Source organism: Dreissena polymorpha, chromosome 1 (assembly GCF_020536995.1).
Source record: "Dreissena polymorpha isolate Duluth1 chromosome 1, UMN_Dpol_1.0, whole genome shotgun sequence".
Classification (NCBI taxonomy): Eukaryota; Metazoa; Mollusca; class Bivalvia; order Myida; family Dreissenidae; genus Dreissena; species Dreissena polymorpha.
The window spans coordinates 108,925,720-108,947,503 of NC_068355.1; the positions used below are offsets into that span (position 1 = coordinate 108,925,720).

Sequence of the window (21,784 nt, forward strand, 5' to 3'; positions counted from 1 at the left end):
GTACCAACCGTAGTGACTCGACATATTTTTTCTTCGATAAGCATACTATTTTATGTAAAACTAGAGCCCTTAAAGACTTAAGTAAGGATAAAGACATTTTGATTCTACCTGCAGACAAGGGCCGGGCCACAGTCGTTCTTGATAACAATGACTATGAAAAGAAAGTGTTGGAAATGCTCAGTGATGACCGGACTTATGAAAAATTACCAAAGGACCCGACAGCAATGTACAAACGCAAATTAGTTTCAATAATACAAAGATTGAAAAGTGAAAACAAGTTGAATAAAGATCAATACGATGAGTTATACTCCCACTGCTGAAAATGTCCCTAAAAGGTAAAAGGAGGAAAGAAAGTGATAAAACCAAGAATAAGTCGAAGGGTATGGTAGTCATTCCCTATGTGAAAAATGTCTCTGAGGCGCTGCGCGAGTCGACAGAAAGCACAACATATATGTAGCAATGCGACCACACAGTACTCTCAGACGCTTTCTCGTACATCCTAAGGACAAGACGCTGAAAGAAGAGATGTGTGGCTGTGTATACAAGATCCCGTGCAAGAATTGTGAAACTGTGTACATAGGAGAAACAGGTCGCAAACTTGGTACTCGGATGAATGAGCACAAAAAAGATGCCAAAAACAGCCCACAAGTTTTCACGCGGTCAGGAAGGAGAGAATCAGAAGCAACAGAACACTCTAGTGCAGTTACCAACCATATAGCTAGGCACAACCATGTCATTGACTGGAAGGGGGTGAAAGTGATTGATAGGGAAAACAACACCGCACTCAGAAAACTTAGGGAATCGGTTGCGATAGCTAAGGAAAGACGAGTAATGAACAGGGACGATGGGGGCTACCAACTGAGTCCCATCTACAGGCCTTTGTTTACTGCTGGGAACCATTCCGGCAGTAAACCTGCCCTGTGACGTGCATTTCCCGCAAAGTCACAGTCTGATGAAGATTCACCAATGGTGGATCGAAACTGTCACGGTATGTGAAAAATTTCTTGGAATGTACATAGAAACTGTTAAATAATTTCCAACAACATTCCTGATGAGTTTCTTTCGAGACCGTAAAACTAGAGCTTTGTCACAGACATGACGTATACCCCCACGTGCCGCATTGGCACAGACTATTTTGCATGCTGTCGTCACAAAAGAAGAGAATCTAATTAATGGCGATTTTTAAGAATTCTTATGCCATTATTATTAATGGCCATTTTGACCTTTGAACTCTTGAATTCTTTCGCATGACACGCCGTCCAATGACTGTGAACAAAATTAATGTACAAAGTCATTTTAAAATCTCACAATGAATGACATAGTTATGGCCCGGACAAGCTCATTTATGGCCATTTTTCATTTTTAAACTCTAAGTGTGACCTAGACCTTGGAGATATCGACGTTATTCTTTCGCAATGACACATTGTCCAATGATTGTGAACAAATGTACCAAGTTATTTTAAAACCTCACAATGAATGATAGAGTTATGGCCCGGACAAGATTATTTATGGCCATTTTTGACCTTTGAACTCACAGTGTGACCTTGACCTTGGAGATATCGACGTAATTCTTTCGCGCGACACACCGGCCAAAGATGGTGAACAAATGTGCCAAATGATTTTAAAATCTCACAATTAATGACATTGTTATTGCCCAGAAAAGCTCATTTATGGCCTTTTTTGACCTTCGAACTCGAAGTGTGACCTTGACCTTGGAGATATCGACGTAATTCGTTAGCGCGACACTCCGGCCAAAGATGGTGAACACATGTGCCAAATGATTTTAAAATCTCACAATGAACAACATAGTTATGGCATGGCCAGGCTCATTTATGGCCATTTTTGACCTTTGAACTTAAAGTGTGACCTTGACCTATGAGATATCGACGTAATTCTTTCGCGCAACACACCGGCCAAAGATGGTAAACAAATGTGTCAAATGATTTTAAAATCTCACAATGAACGACATAGTTATTGCACGGACAAGCTCATGTATGGCCATTTTGATCGTTGAACTCAAAGTGTGACCTTGACCTTGGAGATAGCGACGTAATTCTTTCGCGCGACATACCGTCCAATGGTGGTGAACAGATTTGCCAAATGATTTTTAAATATCACAATAAATGATAAAGTTATGGCCCGGACAAGCATTTGACCTTTGAACTCGAAGTGTGACCTTGACCTTGCAGATATCGACGTACTTTTTTTTCACATGACACACGGTCCCATGATGGTGAACAAATGTACCAAGTTACATGTATTTTAAAATCTAACGATAGATGACATAGTTATGGTCCGGACAAACTTTCGGTTTAAAACACACTAAATGACCCCGTGACCTAGTCTTGTCTATTCTCCTTTTTTAACAATAGAATGTACATGTTCTGCTAGTCAACTGATAAAATGAACCCATTTTTTCTTAAGTTTTTCTTAAGTTGAATATCTACAGAAGTTAATGAGGTTTATGTAGACTTCAACCACATATTTTACACATTATAAACTAAAAAAAAGTGTCACGGATACTGATGACTCAACAAAACACTATAATATTCTACAGTGGACAAAAAGAAAAACGCCATAAATCAATTGGAACTGGTCGCAGTAAAAAAATTATAAGTATAATTATGTAAGGCGTGTTTACTACATGTATTTGTGTTACATTTTCAGATTAAGAAATAGTACAATGCATACTACAATCAATTGGGAAGTGTCAGAAATTATTCATATTTTAAATTTTGTTAAGTGTCTTTAATCAATACACCCTGCAAATAAACCACGTGCAGATGTGCGGACCTATCACACAATGTCCACAAATTTAAGAGGACGTAAGAAAAACAACAAAATATGTAGACAAATTTAATCGATCAACATCTCGTTGTTTGGTATGAAAGGCAGTGTGTGCTCGAACACAGCCAAATTTATGCAGAACACAGCCAATCTTATGCGCGAATGTTGTCCAAACACTGTCGAGCTCCCGCACGATCATAAATCATGTTGTGCACACTTGTCGTCTTGACAACTTGGGGGGAAAAACTCGTGGTCTGAATTTGCTCGTGTTCATTATTTTATGTGTACCTGCAAAAGGTCTGGTGCAATTAATGTGCGCATTTCTGGTAAAAAATATTCGCTGAAAAAAACGTGTGCAAATAGCCGCTTCGTACGCCATACAATTTTAATAAATTCAGTTTGTATTTCAGTACGCAAGAATTACATGTGCAAAAAGAAATATGTGTTTTCCATGAATAAGCGGTTTCAATAAATCCTGGTATCAAGACGACAATGACGTTAGAGAACCATTTGATTATTGTTTGTATATAATAAGATTAATGAAAATTTGTTATAGGTTGATTTGTTGTTTTGTTTCCCAAATTTTCTACGTTGCGGTCACATAGTATCTTATTATGTTTTTCCTATTAAGGAAACATTTCCTTGTCAGACATACATACGGGATTAAGGGAAGCATAACAACTAATACGCACGCTATTTTTATTTTAATAGTATAAACGATCCGTCCGTCAGTGTGTGTGCCGATCTGTTTGTCTATCCGCTCAAATCTGCATCTTGCGAAAGTAAAAAAGTACTTAAGCTATGATAATGAAACTTGGTATATGGATAGAGGGTCATACGGGAAATTTGCACATTCCTTCACAAGCATGGATAGGTGGTCATATGTTAATTTTGCATGTTATTTCTTTTTTTTCTTCAGACCAAAATCTTGCTAGCACAAATAAGTGAAAACTCTCAAAAACTCTGAATCCTGAGATAACCCAAAATGGTCTTAAACTGGTTGGTATGTGGGTACAGGGTCATGTGTGGAAATGCTTGCTAGTTCAGTGTCTTCGTGAAACAATGCCCTACCTTCCGTCCAAATGTGAATCATTCGATACAGGGACTGTTTTCTCTCCGACACAATAAACGCGATATAGGACTGAAGTTTTGTCTGTCAGATAGCCCTTGTTTTATTTATAACAATATATCGCAAACAACTTGTCATTTTTTTATTTTGTTGATGTTTGGGACCTTTTGCTAAATTCAAAAACATATTTACATTCTTTTAAGTTTGCTCGCTTTAAACAAACGTTTATTGGGAATTGTCGCTTTAACTAATTCAGCTGTCTGTTCTCATTTATTTTAATTGATGGTTATGTTTTCGGAATTGTTTCCTGACAACTACAATAATCAATCACATTTAATTAGGCTTAAAGAGAAAATGGTTTGTTTCAGACAATTAACTGTATTGTTAGAAAAAAATGGTATAAAAAGCATAAGTAGTAGCAGAAGAAGCAACATAAGCATATATTGTATCTTAACGTCTTTCATGACAAATTCAAACCACACACATTTGATTGAACGTAAAGCGCATATGGTTTGTCGCATATAATCAGCTTTACTAATTTAATTAATGATATGTATTAAAAGCAATAGTAGCAGCAGTAGCTTTAATAACAGCATAGATTATTGGAATTATATTGTTCACATAGTTTAAAATTTTGTAAGAACAAACAACGGCAACTTTAGTCAATAAAGGGCGATAACTCTGAAGGGCTAAGTGTGAACTAGTTCCAATGTTCCAACTCCCAGCTACTGGCCCAATCTCCACGCAGAGTTGTCGTGCATTGCACACACAGGCAACATCTGCCATCACAAACATTCCTACCAGATTTTACTTCTCGTTTAAGTATGTCATCATGGAAAGAAGTATAATGATATTTTATATTTTGAAAATAATGTAAAGCTTTAGGCTCGTTAAAACAAATAAATGACCTAAATTAAGAAAGGAAAAATAACAACGAAGGCAGTGGTTTTATCCAGCTATGCTGGTTCCAGTCAAATCTCTGCACGGAGATTGCTACTGACCATCCTGGTCGTTGAATTATGCATATATATGTACTCATAAAAACTCAAACCATTTGAGAATAATTATGTGCACATTAGCTATTTATCGAACCGTCATGTTATGTCAAAATACATGTATAGAAAGTTAGGTACGGAATCGATGCAAACTGTTCGAATAAGAGAACGGACACAATTAATGTACCGCCCACCCAATCGCCAATCCGTCCGCCAAAGGTGGTTCCACAACACGTCCCGTCAAGGGACGGTCATGTACAGCGCACATGATCATGCATGCGAAAAGGCAAGATACATTAAGATCAAAAGATTGCAATGGTTTATGATAAGAAATAATTGAATAATAGTATCAATTTTTTGTGTGTGCCGTCATATTCGTTGTTAAAGAATGTGTCAACATTTGAAAAATATCTTTTCGGGGTATAAAACGATATTAATGTATCATACATGAATGGATTCGTGCTGTGCTTACGATTTATTCGCCAGTGATTGCGATCAATAAATCGCAAAGCATAGCATGACTGCGTTCTTATAAAACAAGCGCAACACATCTGGGGCTTTTTAGATCCCGTAGTTAAATGGAATCATCCCATTTTTATGATTGATTTTACCATCTTAGGTGTGTATTTACATATTGTAGATGCCACGTGGTAATGTCTATTTTGTGCCTTTGACTGAATTACTGTGAAATTTTGAAAAAGATTGTTAATCTTCATGGAAAAAAATAAAAGTCAAATGCAAAGTCATCACTTGAGTATTTATAAAATTAACAAATTTTTCATCTTATACAAGTGAGAACAAGTAGTCTTATGTCCTTTGGTATCCACAGAAGATTAAGCATTTTTCGGCTTGCCATATAAAGGTGTATTACAATTTATGAAATTTGAAATGCACTTGCTGGTAAAAGCGTAAGTACATCAATATTAAAATTGAAAATGGATTGTTTTTCCACACACAAAATGAAATAAATACAAGGAAATAAACAGTTCGGATTGTTTAGGGATCACTATACTAATAATACAGTGATTAATAAATCATGTATTCATTTTATCTTTGTTGTGTAGCAGTCTCAACCAGATATGTAATTTTATTTTCGTAAACAAACATATTTATTTTTATTTTTATAAACGTTCACATATGTTACTATTTCCGCATATCCCATCTTAAATCTGAATATCGATTCCTTTAATCCACTGTCTCCTTATGCCATAGTCAGTACGTGAATAATGACGTGCCGGTAATCATCGTTGTGCGCACGTTAATTATTTGTCCATACAGTAATGACTGCTCGTGGAGAAACAATGTAACGCTGATTTACTTTCTGGTTCTTCAAATCCATGTGTTCCAGTCCATTTTGTGTGATGCCACGTGGATTTCACGTGTTCCATTCAACGACGATGTGTACTGACAAAGATCACGGATCTTGGGAAATCCACCAGTTTAAGAATAAAGTGTGTTTCCCCAATACCCGCGATCATGGTCAGACAAAAGGCGATAGTTAACTGCTGTCCGGGTCCAATTTTCTTAACGAACCTTATATTTTAATCATCGCACTAGGTGCTCAATGAGATAAAACGCTATATTATCCAAAAGTGAAGCCTTCAATTTGAGTAACCAGATGGTGAAGTTTCCTTAATTCCTTCGAGGTGTTTAACGCATCATGTTGGCACCGAGCTAACGTCCAAACGTCCTCATATATGTAACCAGATGTTTTCACGGCCAGCACATGGCTTTCACGCCAACGCCCCATCTCACGTCACACGATCGCCATTTTGAATTCGCCGTCAGCAATTTTGTCATTGAGCCAATACGTTTTGCCAGAATTAAAATAGAACATTTCGTACAAAGCAATTACAAAGAAAGTATTTACTTTCAATCTGTAAACATTAAGTCTTCAGCAAAACTCTCTGATGGGTTATTTTGTTATAAAGAAAAGAATGAATGTTCAAACATAATACATCTGTAACGTCTTCCCAGACGATAAAGTATACGCTATCAGCGCACCGCTACGATACGTTACTGAACGTTTTCCACGCTTGACGGAGCGTCGCGCTGTCAGTTTAACGTCAGAAGGAAGACAACGGTAGCATCTTCTAATATTAACGCAATGTAAAACGTGGCCGTGAGCTACAAACCAAAACCCCGTAGATGGCCCCAGGAAATTTGCGTCTGTTTTTTGACAAGCACAGTTGACGTATGAAGACTTCGTAATGAGACAATTCCTGCTTTATGTGCACATTTAATTGTATAAGCGGTTGTTAGTTTGATATGTTTATCTATAATTATTATTAAAAGGTAATCTTTATGCTAAAAGCGGATCGAGTTTAAAGTAACTAAGCTATAACATGAAAAAATAAAGAAGTTAACAGCCTAATTTTGTCAAACTGCATCGTATGTTTCTGATATTAAACACATTGACGAAGCAAATATTGTTAAATTTCATGTACACTAACGAATTTAACATTAAACAAACGTGAATGTTAACTTTGTCGAATTCGTTTATTAATTTTAATATGAAAATTTAAAAACCGCGTTCGAACCAAAATGTTTTATTTACAAACCGTGATTTTCCAATATTTTACAACAATCCGTAGGTATATATAATAAATTGGTCGCCCGATGTCGTGATTTATAAACACATTCACCGAGCCTAACTCACGTTTGCCCGATTAAGACGTTTTGTTTAACGTACAATACCTCGTATTGACGTTAACGCTTCGCTATCCAATCTATGAACGCTGAAGTGGAAAATCGGTCGAACTTTAAGTAGCAGCCAAGACGGCAATTTGACAAGGCTAAAACAATAGCGATTTGAAATGTTACTGACCCATCAATAAATCTGGCGTAACGGCTCTAACATCAATATTTTATGTCAACGCCACAATGAGATTGACAAGCTATGCCGCGGAGGACAATGGTCTAACTGTCGCTCCGAGGCGGCGTGGAAAACTTTAATTTTTGCTATTAAATACTTAAGGTCCCGTAACTAATGTGTACATTTGACTTAAAAAAATCAAAAGAATTATACTGTTTATGCTTATACATGTATATTCATGCATTTTTCAGTCATTTCGTGAAATTCCTGAAGAAATCATGCGTTTCGTGTAGTCCCTTAAAGGGGCCTTTTCACAGATTTTGGCATGTTTTGAAGTTTGTCATTAAATGCTTTATATTGATAAATGTAAACATTAAATTTTAAAAGCTCCAGTAAAAAATCAAAAATAAAATTTAAAAAAGGAAAAAAAGTAGCCCGTAGCAGGGCTCGAACCAGTGATCTCCGGAATCTTGAAGTAAAAACGCATTAGCCAACTGAGCTATCCTGCCAAGCTTAAATAAGACGTGTATTTTATACGTTATATAAGCAATCTTCGTAGTTTCACGAATTTAAACGACAACAACAGAACTCTCCAAATTATTCAATCGTTTCGCGTTGCAACGCTTTATAATTTTTAGGTTTTTAAAACGTCAAAAGATGCATATAATGGCTATATTAGACCATGGCAAATATTCAGTAATACTGTTTTCTCACAAATATCATAACTAAACCGAAAATTTGCGAATCTGAAACATTTTTTTTCAATTTTGTCAATTTACCAAACCGTGAAAAGATCCCTTTAATCAAACAGTCATTTCACGAAAATCATGAATCGATTAGGAATTCCGTGAAATTCCTAGTTTCACATATTTACTGTAACACATATACTGCTAAATTACGGACACTGATTATTTTGAAGACTACTAAACTGTTCATTAATGGAGACATTCAAGTTAAAACAGTTTATTGGTAGCCTACCTGAACAGCTTACCTTAATTTATATTAACAAAACATTTATGCTTAATATCAATAACATTTCATACATTTATCCGTCAATACAAAATATTTATACTAAAATTTTATTTATATTAATAGTTAATTGTATCACATATAGTTTCGTTGTTTACAAAATAATAACGCGACGTCGTAAAATGTTTGTGTCAAAATATATAATAAAGACATAGATCCCATATATTTAATCCCAACTCTATTAGAACTAGACAGATACATCAAATATGTAGCACATATAACGTTGTTTGTTTTTAAATGGATCATGGACCATGTGCTAGTAAGCTGGTATGGTAACTCTGATTATAAATGCTTTTAATGGGTTACTGCAAACATCTTTTTAAATACCAATTAGTTACTACGGCTTCATTGTCATTTGTAATGACCATGGCGCATGAAGCTTTTAAAGTAAGCAGCGTCATTATTTTGTGTACTCTGATTTTTTTTAATCGGCTGATTAAATATCCAAGATGCACGTTTACTTTAAAAAACAACAACAATTATGATGATATACTTCTACTACATTAAACTGTTCTAGTAAATGCAAGATCGCTCCGAATATTCCTTTTGGTTTTCTTTAGGCCAAACGAGCCATGCTAATCGACTCAACGCTTACTTCTCAGTACACCTCCATTCTCAGGTTCAAAGTCACGCCTCCTGATTTCAGTGGTGACAGTGTGTCCGTCAGGCAAGTAGTTGACGTAGTCCCTGGATCAATATCAACCTGGGACCCCATCAACTTACTCCCCGAGCGGACACGTTTACTTTATCCGTTAGTCCAAATCCAAGAAAGTCCGATAACAGAGACTTCTATGAAAGCTCCATCATTACGTATTCCTTTAAGGGTTCGCCTTTTCCAAATATCTGGGTGTCTTTTGTAACATCTGCGTGCATTTCCAGGTTTCCGATTTAATCGCGTCTAGCTGGTTATGTGTACCGAAATATTCTATATATATGTCCGTTAGCTTCATTTTTCTGTTTGGATCTTCAAGCGGTTACGACTTACTTTATAAACAATAAGTATTTCCAATATTGTTTTAGGTTTAAACCTGTATTGAAAATAAAGACTTCCTACGAAATACCATAAGTTGTGCCAGATATGCCTATGTTTATTTCATTTCATTTCAACCTTCGAAAGTATCAATTCATAGCTATTCGACTTTTCAATTAACATATACGCCATCCCTTACATTTGTTCGTCTGTATTTATCATGTTATGTTGTTTTTCCCGGAAATTCAATTAAAAGCGTTTCAGTGCTTATAAATATAGATAGACGGTGATCCAAACATATGTCTCATATTTTCAAATTCACATTTATAACACACTTTAACAATATGCAACCTTACTAACTGAAGATCGGCGTATGTTTGTTACATAATTTATGTTTGAGAAGATTTGTGAGCGATGCCATTGTATAATAGCCTATTCTGCAATTGTTGTATTTTTTAATTTAATAGGACTGTGATGCCCGTGGATAGGGGGGGGGGGGGGGGGGGGGGGCATAACACATTGAAGGAACTGGAATATTGAAGTCTCTTAATATGTGGGAATAAATATAACGATAATGCAACCAATGGTTTGAATAAAGGCGAAATGTGTCTGCCAGACTTCCAACGCCACACGCGGCTTTACAAACATGACATTTATGTATGCAGTCACATGCTATTCTGCTGGCTGGCATATTTAAAATATACATAAATATTGTCGGTAAATATGTTTAAGTCACCACAGAAAAAAAGGTAAATCAAACTTAAGTAGTACAATGACCTGAAACATTTCCACCATAGTTATAAAATGAAAGGACATACGTGTCCACACAATTAATGACATTGCAGTGAATAAATTAACACGTTTATGCAAATGTTAATTTCACTTTTGAAACATTGATGTTACTTACTATTAAAATATAAACACATTATAAAACATATATTATCAAACATATTTACCATTGCTTTACATTGTTAACGTTATAGAAACTTTTGAGCGATTATACTGTTATAAAGTGTATTGGCCACGTGGTAAAAGCGTTATGAAAAGTTTTTTGCACATGTTCTGCTCTCTTTATTCTTTTTTCTATAAATGTCAATTTCTAAATGTACTATGTATAGAGTTGTCGTTGAATATTTTGTAAAAAAAAATGTAAACAACCGTTCGCACACTCAAACGTTACAAATCTGAAATGATAGGTTAATGGGCTAGCAACATAAATGGTATAAAGTATACGCAGTATAACAATAGTGACCTAGCGCAGGTATTCAGTTTGCCTTAAAGCGGTATATTTGGTCATTAAATCATTTATGTCCATATCGTTTACGATTTTTACGTAGGTTTTACATTTTTGCTTACGCGCTTGCATGAGCTAATAGAGAAGCTGTCTATAATTTTGAACTTTTTCTACACATTCTGAAATTATTACTTTTGAAAATTAGCAGTTTGTTCTTTATTTTCACAATCATATTTAGATGGTCCTGAGAAATAAATAACTGATAAAATGACATGATACAATTGCAGTTTTGCTATATGTAGCATTATCTATTTACAAATGCAATAACATAATATGACAAACAGACGCATTGTGCGTTCTATCGGACAAACACTTCCACCATCAATTATGCGTAATTTCCAACTACTAAGCACCCGCGCCGCAGCCGAAACATCATTTCTCAGCTTTCCTGTGACCAAAGCCTTTCTCTCAATCGTGCACATGAGTAATGAAGACTGTACGAGCCACGTCATGGAATTGACAATGTCCCGAGAGAGCTGCGCTTTACCTCTCCGAACTTTGCCAATCACCCGGCGTTGGTCGCAAATACTCGCATCTATTTTTTTCTGTAAATGGGATGCCGTCATACCGGTATTTACCGCTCCTACTATTTATGCTCCTTTACGTCTCGTGTTTTCTCAACGAGGATTTCATCCATGAATTATACGTATTTCTAAACAGCGACCCGCGCAGACTGTGAGTAACATATTTATCCTTATAAGAGCTTACATTTTACTAAATAAATAATCGGAAATGTACAATTCAGTCCAGTTAGGAAATTACCCGTTTATTTGTACATTCATGCAAAATGGAAGTTTTTTTCCATGTGTATGCGGTGATAAAAGTATTCTAAATGTCATCACATGATATTGCTATAAATGCCTTATATATTTGGTTTAAACACATATTTGCTATACAATCTGAAAAGACACATTTTTATCATAGAACATATGATGGCATTTAGTAAAAAAATGGTCATACAAATATTGATTTATATGGTGGTTAAATGGATATATAGCTAAATATATGTAAGCGGTACATGCATGTTAGTTTCAGCAAAAAGCTACGTCTATCGAACTGCAATACCACTAGTTAGTTCTATGTTGCGTGTTTGGTCGTAATATATGTTTAAACAATATCCACTTCCTGGTTAACATTGTTGAAATTTTCAAAACGATTATGAAAGTTGTATTCATAATAAATAAACGTATGCATTCTAATGACGTTCTTATTATGTTAACTATGTTTTCAAGGAATCTTAAATGACCGCGGCAAAGCTAAAATTATTACAACGAATGATTTTTTCCCCGTTGTGGCACTCGATGTTTGTGCTATACATGTATACAAATATACCTGACTTTAGTAAGACTTTTAGTAAAACCGAATATCTGTTTGCATACATCCTGTCTTAAAAGCTCGAAAACTTGACAAGCTTAAATATATATGTTAAACAAAATACTTTTTATTTTATACATTCGATACTTAAATAAACACATTTGTTTAAAAATCATGAATGTGTCGTTTCCTTTTTAAATGAACTTTTTTCTATGTTATGGATACAGCTTATCAGGAACCGGTGGGTAGAGATTAGCGCTCATCTGAAGGACATCTCAGTAATCCATGATAATGATAATCCATAATTAAATGATAGCAATTCTGCGTCCGTAATTAAGATGCAATATAAGGTAAAGCAAAATTGTCATATATATTGGACTTATTAAGTCAGAAACTATAACACCAGTGCAAAAAGAAGGAGGTGACAAGATTGGCCTGTGGGCTTTAAGCTGTCTAACCGTACAAACGGCGACATGGCGACAGTTAATGAAAACATAGCATTTTGACAATTATAGGTTGTCATTTCTTGCTAATCAGTGTTTATTTTATTTATAAGACAATGCAGTGAGTCAATAATGAATGATTACATTGTCATAGATGACAGACCCACCACAACTCATTTTGAAACTCGTCGCCATTTGTTCAGTGCAGTATTGTGAATGGCCCACTTTCAGGGTTGTTTATAAATATCTATAAATCTTTATATAACATTAATTATAATTTTACTGATGCATCATCATTGTCATCATCATCATCATCATCATCATCATCATCATCATCATCATCATCATCATCATCATCATCATCATCATCATCATCATCATCATCATCATCATCATCATCATCATCATCATCATCATCACCACTATTAAATATGCTTATAACGTAAATTATTTTCATTATGATCTCAACTAAAATGTTAAATGATGGAAATAAAAAAAAATCAAATTATATACATAATCATTTTTCAGACAAATATATATTTGTTAAATAATTTATTCATTTGTATAAAATTTACAATGAAAATATATTCAATACAACGGCAAAACTTACAGTTACATGGAAAATTCCCAGCAGAATATGTTGCCCTTATTATAGTATATTCAACATGATTATAAATTATTGCAACATGTTTCACTAGCCAAATCCTGCTACAACGTATATGAAGCAGCAAGTAGCTTCATATTTCAATAATAAATGATTGAACCCGTGTACTCTTTATTTTTTTTATTTAAATAACTGAAAACATATTTTGCTATGTTCTGCTGTGTTCTGTTATATTTGTCAAGACAGTATTTAATGGAAACTTAGCTTACTTTCTTTACAGAACCTTTGTTGATGTACGCTGCATTAAACTTGCCTTTTGGCTTGAATTTTAAGAATTAGGAAACAGATAAAGCGAACTTTCGCTTAAATGTTTTCAAGGATATCTCGTTCAATCTAAGCCTCGGGGATAAATGCATAAAACAAATGTGTTCGTATACACAAAGTAGTGTGCGTATCCGTGTATTTGTTCAGTTGCACGTTAATTTAGTCGAACTCCAATTATTACATACAAATTGGTTGCGGGGTTATCCTTATAAAATTACATTGTATATAATATGTATTTACCACTATGAATAAACACAAAAACTTTAAACACACATAATACGAGAATTGTTTGGTTTTTGTTCACAATGTGCGCTATGTTTGAATGGTGTTCAGTGTTAAAGGGATCTTTTCACGCTTTGGTAAATTGACAAAATTGAAAAAAGTTGTTTCAGATTCGCAAATTTTCGTTTTAGTTATGATATTTGTGAGGAAACAGTAATACTGAACATTTACCATGGTCTAATATAGCCATTATATGCATCTTTTGACGATTTTAAAACCTAACAATTATAAAGCGTTGCAACGCGAAACGATTGAATAATTTGGAGAGTTCTGTTTTTGTCGTTAAATTTTGTGAAACTACGAAGATTGCTTATATAAGGTATAAAATACTCCAGGTATATGTACTCGGCGGAATAGCTCAGTAGGCTAAAGCGTTTTTACTTCAGGACTCTGGCAGGACTCCAGGGGTCACTGGTTCGAAACCTGGTCCGGGCAATGTTCTTTTCCTTTTTTAATTTTATTCTTGATTTTTTACTGGAGCTTTTACGATCCAATGTTTACATTTATCGATATAAAGCATTTAATGAATAAGTTAAAAAAAATGCCAAAATCTGTGAAAAGGCCCCTTTAAGATATTTTACATTAAACAAAAATCAGAAACAGGCAAGATAGGGTAGAAATAATGAATACATTACACATTCAATGATATTTCAAAACGTTAGTCATATGATACAGAAAAAACATGTCGTAGATGCCTCAGCACTTCCGAAACAAAACTTAGTTAAACCAGAACTGATTTTATAATTCGAAATCATGTGTTTGTTTTCATAATACAATCAATACAACTATAATTGTTATACACATACACTTTAAAATTTCGATTTATTTGTATCGTCTTCTGCACAATAGTGCAACGCACAAGAATGGGCTGTGCTCTGTATGATTCCGATATTTTATCTAACATGCAAAAGGAGACTTTCAATGATACATAATCTACAAAAAAGGGTCAGCTCTTTAGATTTAGAATACTATAGTCTATATTTGGTTGTCACTTTGGATATGTGATATAAATATTATTTATATTTCAAAACTGCTATGAAGATACTGGTTTTTTGTTGTTATCCAAAACACTTATTTATAAAATTAATACAAATGAAGTAAATAGTATAAAATAAAATGAAAATAAACTGATATAACCACCATGCGATGCATAAAACAGACAGATTCTCACACATTCAAAGTTTAAAATAATCATCAATCTTAAACAAAATGAACAAAAAAAGAGAGTTGAATTCGGTTAAATCTACGTCAATAGTATGCATATTACATAAACAGATTTATCGATTATTTAAAGCGAACACAAAATTCCCAAGAGTAGAATGTAAAACTGAATGTAGTATGTATAGATAAGGTAATCTTTCATTATAGTGACATGTGTTTACGTACAAGGTATTAACAGACATATATACAATGCATAAAAGAACACCCGGCCTAATAGGCCTATAAGTCACCTTAACAACAGTGTAACATATAACGTGACCATTATTATACAAATGGACAATAAAATATTTGTATATTTTAATGTTTTGTTTTACGGTTCAAACCATTCATATCAAATCATTCCATGAAATAAATCCGCATAATCATAACAAGCTATATGCACGAAATAAGCTCTGGAAACATGAGTAGATGCTTAACAATCCATAAAATAAAACATAACTATGTCAACTATGTTTTCTACCAAATGTTGTTGAATGACATTTAAAACGGTACTCATGTAATGATAGGCCACATGAACTGACAACCCGACATTTTACTTGCCCTTTCCATTGTCAGCATTTTCAACTCTTGGTCCATACAAATACTTTTAAAGGTAGAACCGGGATTACAATTATTACAATCCATACAATAAATGCTGTTATCTTATACTAATAAAGGTTTGCAGTTTATTATAACTTTGCCAAGACACCATCTGTAAAAGTAGAACCACCAAGCCATACCATATTTTCAATAGCCATAAATAGCATACCAACTGTACAGTTAAACTATAGTCATATAGTCTTTAGAAGATACACTTTTAAGCATTCAATGACAAAACATAGAAATCCATGACATTTTATGTTTAACCAACTAGATCGATAGCTATGAAGAAAATGTGATGCTTTCGAAACCAAACACGACGTTAAAAAGTAAGCAGCTTCGACCAGATCTTTTAAAGTTCCTGTCTCGAAAAGGAGAACATATGTCACGAGTGACTCGTGATTTTTGTGTGAAAAGTAATTAATCTGTGTCTCTAGTCATGTGATGAAATGACTGTCAGCCACCAGAATACTTTCGAGTTACAAAATATTAAAATATACAATAAAAGTATAGGAATATTAACGTATTTTTTTTTAATGAAACCGAACTTGGCATAAACATTTGCTTCTTTTTGTATCAGAGCGAAACGCGCATTAAGGGAAGCCTTGTGTATTACTATTACTGTATATGTTTAGAACTTCATATCGGGTACTTCTGCGTTCTTTTATACGATAATATCTTGAAGCAAAAAGTATATTTTGTTGTCACTTGTTGTCACCACCTTTAGCTAATAATTCTTGCTGATATAGCAGGTGCATACCCGTACGATAGTCACTTTTTTAATAGAAAGGAAACATCTATTATGTCAATAATCAGCGTGTTTGATCTTACCTGTATTTAAATGAGTATTTTAATAATCTCTTGTGTAAAACAAATAATTTTGGACATGCAAATTGTTCATTATATACATTTTGTACATGCGGATTTGTTTAAGAGTCTGTTCAAGATTCAGTTAAAAACAACCAAAGGCAACTTCAATAATATGTCCCATTTATATATATATATATATATATATATATATATATATATATATATATATATATATATATATATATATATATATATATATATATATATATATATATATATATATATATATATATATATATATATATATATATATATAGTTAAAAAGTGCATATAAAATAACAAGTACGCTCTCAATAACAGACCTATATTTATTGGCAAAGTTTCAGAACATTTTCCCACGTGTTCATTGTATGTGTCACACATGTCAACTCCTACCAAATCGCGCATATTGGTTATTTAGCTTCGGGCAATCGTGATTAATAATTAACTCTGCATAAAATTATTCAAAGTAGTAGGCAACTTGACGTACGTTACATACAACGATTCTTCAAACGTTTTACTTGTGGCACGTCGTATTGAATTTGAGATGATGACGTGTTGTTCGTCTTTATTGAGATATTACAATGTGACATCCGAACGTTGCTTTTTCAGTATTGTAAAATCGAGTGATGAAACGTGTCGTGTCTTCAATCTAAGATCTGTTAGTTTCTTTAATTGCTCGATTTGCGTTTTTATGTTGTCGAAAGCGACAGAGAATTGATACGAAACAGTTATAGCTAACGTGACATGCATGCTGTACTCACCGAGCATTAGTGTCCAGATAAAATATTCTGTGATTTAATAGAATTTATTGGCTATTCACAGCTCATCAACCGATAGGAAATCTACTGATATACCAAGAAACATATCGAAAGTTACTTTATGTTCAATATCTGTCCACCATGTTGTTAAATGCGACCCTATTCACTGCACGAAATGTAAACCTATATTCGTTTAAAATGGCTGCTCGCAAGTACTAGAGTAAGTAAATATGAAATTTTGTAACATTTGAAAATGACAACAGTTGGGAGAGGGATATGACATAAACTTGGTGGTGAAAAATAGCCCTGTCATGAACAAATGTATGTCGCTCGCTTTAGCAATTAATTATAGCTTCATGCGTGTTGTTCATGGCAATGCGTAGATGTACAGTGTGTTTTGCATGGTTAATGTGCAGATATGGTGGCGCGGAAATGCGTACGAGTTGAACAGTTAATAATTACTCGTTGTTGTACGCCGCCCCCCCCCCCAGCCCACCCCAAGATCGTTTGTGTTGTATGAAACAAGTTGAAGTTCATTTCAAATAAAAGGCAAAATGCCATCAACGAGTTTCGGCAAAGAAACATAATAATTTGCGGACAAACCGGGGATATAATCAACCGAGCAATGTGTGAAGAAATCCAGAGGTCCGTATTCGAAACTCAATTTATCAATAAGTACTAACATTTTTTTATTATGTTAAATGCATTTGAATCGCACGAATATTCGCATATTGACTAAATATTTGAGGGAAATGGCCGTTTGAATAAAAATAAATCCCCGTCGAATAAGGTACATATTTTTCGTACCACATGTAAATAAGCGCGGAAAAACAGTTTCATGTAGGTTCGAATTTCTTAATCTATTAAAAACGTTATCCATTAAGGGTAATATTTGGATCGAAAAAGAAGCAAGGGTTCTACACAGCTATCCCTGAGTATAAAATCTACACGTTGATATTTAATAAACGGAAAAATCTCGATTATATTTATATATATGTTCACAACATATTAGCTGTCATTTAACGACTTAACAAAAGAACTAAACGTTCCGAACTGCAAACCATGATATAATCACCTGTCGGCATTTATATAAGAATTTCATTTCTTAAGTACATATGTAGTTAATGTCATGTGTTTATGCTTGAATACTTTCAAGACATATCTAAGATAATGATCCATAAACAATAAGTCAAATAAATAATCATTTCCATCAGAGGATAATTTATAGTTTATGATTCTTACTGTATTTGGCTTTGGTGGGGATTGAGTGCTCGAGTATCGTAATTGTTATTAACGATGCGGTTTAGTTAGTGAGGATTGGAATAAATTTAAATGTATACATCAATCATCAAGTCAAAAACCACCGCATACTTGACAACCATGGTCGGTTTTACATGAGGCGTCTAAATCTCACATATTATCTTTCTCAAATATAACATGTGAAACGTAATGCGTTTATATTACAATCTAAGGGAGGTAAATGCAAACAAAACTTATTTACTTAGGATACATAGCAAAAAGAAAATGAACACGGTAACGCAACATACAAGTAGAATAGGGGCGACTGCACTTCACACACACACGCGCGCGCGCACGCACAAACGCATGCACGCATACGCACACACACAAAATCCCACCAATGCGCTGGATCTTTAGTCTACTCGTAAAGCTAGTTCTACGCATTTCAGAAGTCGCCTTTTCACCGCTACACATACTATTCGTCGTTGGCATGAAACAGATGTGTAGTCTCTGTGCAAAATCCTAGTAGAATAACCTCGATTTTGGATATAAAAATATGATTATACGGGCAAAAGCCCGCGAAGCGGGCGTTGACCGTTCATACATTGGAAATTTAGACATAAAATTACATAAGAATACCACATAGGGATGGGTCTCAAACAAATTTGCAACGCGACATATATTTTCGCAATGCTATGTATGACCTTGAACAAATCAAAAACACTTTGACATATGCTAAATCACATGTAAGTACATACCTCAGGAAAAATTATATCAATGACATCATAATTGTGTAGCGAATCGCACTAAATAATCTCGCATTATTTGTTTTTCCAGAATTAAGTCATTACATAATTATCTCCCCTGAATACTCATCTTCAGTGGGTATAAGCCGAAGACTGGTTCACTACATAAAGTGACAGTCTTTACCAAACACAATTTTCGTAACATAACCCGTCTTAAATATATTGCCGAATCTTAGATAACTGTCGAATTTATTTGCTTTGATCATTTCAATATCTTATTGTTAGTATTATCATGACAAATCACAAACGCTTGTTAAAAAAATATTTGTTTTAAGCATTATAGTTTGCATCTCTATTCTTTCAGTATTCTCGCGGTATTTTAATAACGACACCCTACAGTTTATTTGTCAGAATTCGTGACGCATTTTCCATTCGCTCTCAGAAAGAAGTTTTACGTGTGATCATGAGCAATATTCTGGTAAGTAGTCGTTGTTATCCATCAGAAACACATTTATTCACAAAATTTAAAGATATTCGATCTAACTTATAGAGTATTTTAGCTTTAATTTTAAACGTATTTACACCTCGTCTGCTCGCACTTTACCGATATCCCGAAAGGTTACATATCACTATAATAAGTGAAGGCCTAAAACCACAAAATTCGATACCGTTTGATTTTCGTACCACAATCTTACGTAAAAAATCTTTCAGATTCGAAATCAACAAAAAACATTTATAAATTGTCTGCATTATTGATCAAATTTTAAGATATTTGTTGGTTTTCCGTTTTTAGAAGCTGTTCTGCCAAGGCAAGAGCTGGGTATCACACAAGCCATTCTATCCAGCAAAACTGACAGTTTTGGTTTACAGAAATCAACAAAGGAGGGATTCCTGAACTATCAAAATTTCCAAGCTATACACACAGTTATTATCTGTGGTGATCTTTATTGGTTCTGTTGGTTTACTTGGATGGAACATGTGTGAACTTTTATAGAACTTTGAAAAGTCTATATCTGTATATCTATAAACAAAAATCAGCTATGGTATAATAAGATCAGATGTGCAAACAATGTCAAAGGGTTGTTAAATTTACAATTGTGGTGATCTTTATTGGTTCTGTTGGTTTACTTGGATGGAACATGTGTGAACTTTTATAAAACTTTGAAAAGTCTATATCTGTCTATCTTTAAACAAAAATCAGCTACGGTATAATAAGATCAGATGTGCAAACAATGTCAAACGGTTGTTAAATTTACAATTTGAAGGCAATTATGCTGAAAAAATATGAAAGTTGCCATGCAAATTTAGTCTGTATATCGACAAGTGTCTGCCAATAAATGTCAAACTAGTAATACAAAACTAACCACAAGTAGGTAAAAGCACCAAGTACCTGTTGTGATCATTTATAGTAAGATAGTGTAATTCTAAACAGTAGCAAATAGCTTGTTTAGTAAATGCATAATGCAATTAATATGATTTCCTTTCTATTGCGTAATTAATAAATTGGTTGTTACTTGTTAATCAATGATAAATGTTTTATGGCTAGTACAAAACCAGCATTGTTAATTTTGTAAAAGGTAATAAAATAACACCACTTTGTAATTTCATATACGTAAATATTCTTGTACTGTAGGTTGATGACAGTGTTTTAGTATTACTTATTTTGTAACTATTATTTTATGTGCAAATAAATGATGTGAAGTGTTTTGTATCTCCACACAATACCACATACCTTTTTATATATGTACTGTGTTATGTGTAATTTGAATGTTTAAATAAAAAAAATATGGATGATATAACATGATGCATTCTAATATTTGCATTCAAATTGTAACTATAGAGCTAAGTGTATGCAGTTTAGACTGTGATTTAAGAATTGCTACAAAATGGCTAGTTTTTCAGTGGCGACAAAATTTAAACTATTCAACAATAGTTTGCGAAAGAAAATTAGAAACCTGCAAGATATCTGTATTTATTAAATATTTAAATTGCGAAACAAGTATGTTGTTATGCTGTTACACATAATTATACATTGATAATAAATAAGAAGACAATTAGCGTTGTTAACGTTTCCCAACAGTAGAAATCATTCTTCTGATGAAGTTAGTGGTATACAGACGAAAGCTCCAGGCATGGCTTTCAATACGTAGTGTGTGTTATTTGACAGTCTAAAACTTATTGGATTAAAAAAAAATCCTGTCAAATTTGTCAATCAAAATTGATTTGACACATCACATGATTTTGATTATGTTAAATCAGTGTACTGTATGCTAAATGCAACTGCTTTAGCAAGCTGTCAAGTTGAATTGAGACATTTGATGAAACAAACTGTTTCCTGGGTAGGACCAGTACTTAGTGTCTATATGACGTACCATGACGTCGAAAGTCTGCAAGAACTACTAGGTAGAACGAGAAATGTACTTCGACGTACAATTTTCACCGACCCTTGAGTGTTAGCCAATC

At 33.9% G+C, this 21,784-nt stretch overlaps 1 protein-coding gene across 1 annotated transcript; it reads left to right on the forward strand.

The window, feature by feature from the left end:
- The first annotated feature begins 459 nt into the window (after window positions 1-459).
- LOC127844059 (uncharacterized) lies at window positions 460-924 on the forward strand. Its single transcript, XM_052374056.1, has one exon. It carries the CDS (start codon window positions 460-462, stop codon window positions 922-924), a length of 465 nt encoding a protein of 154 aa, XP_052230016.1.
- The last annotated feature ends 20,860 nt before the right edge of the window (window positions 925-21,784 follow it).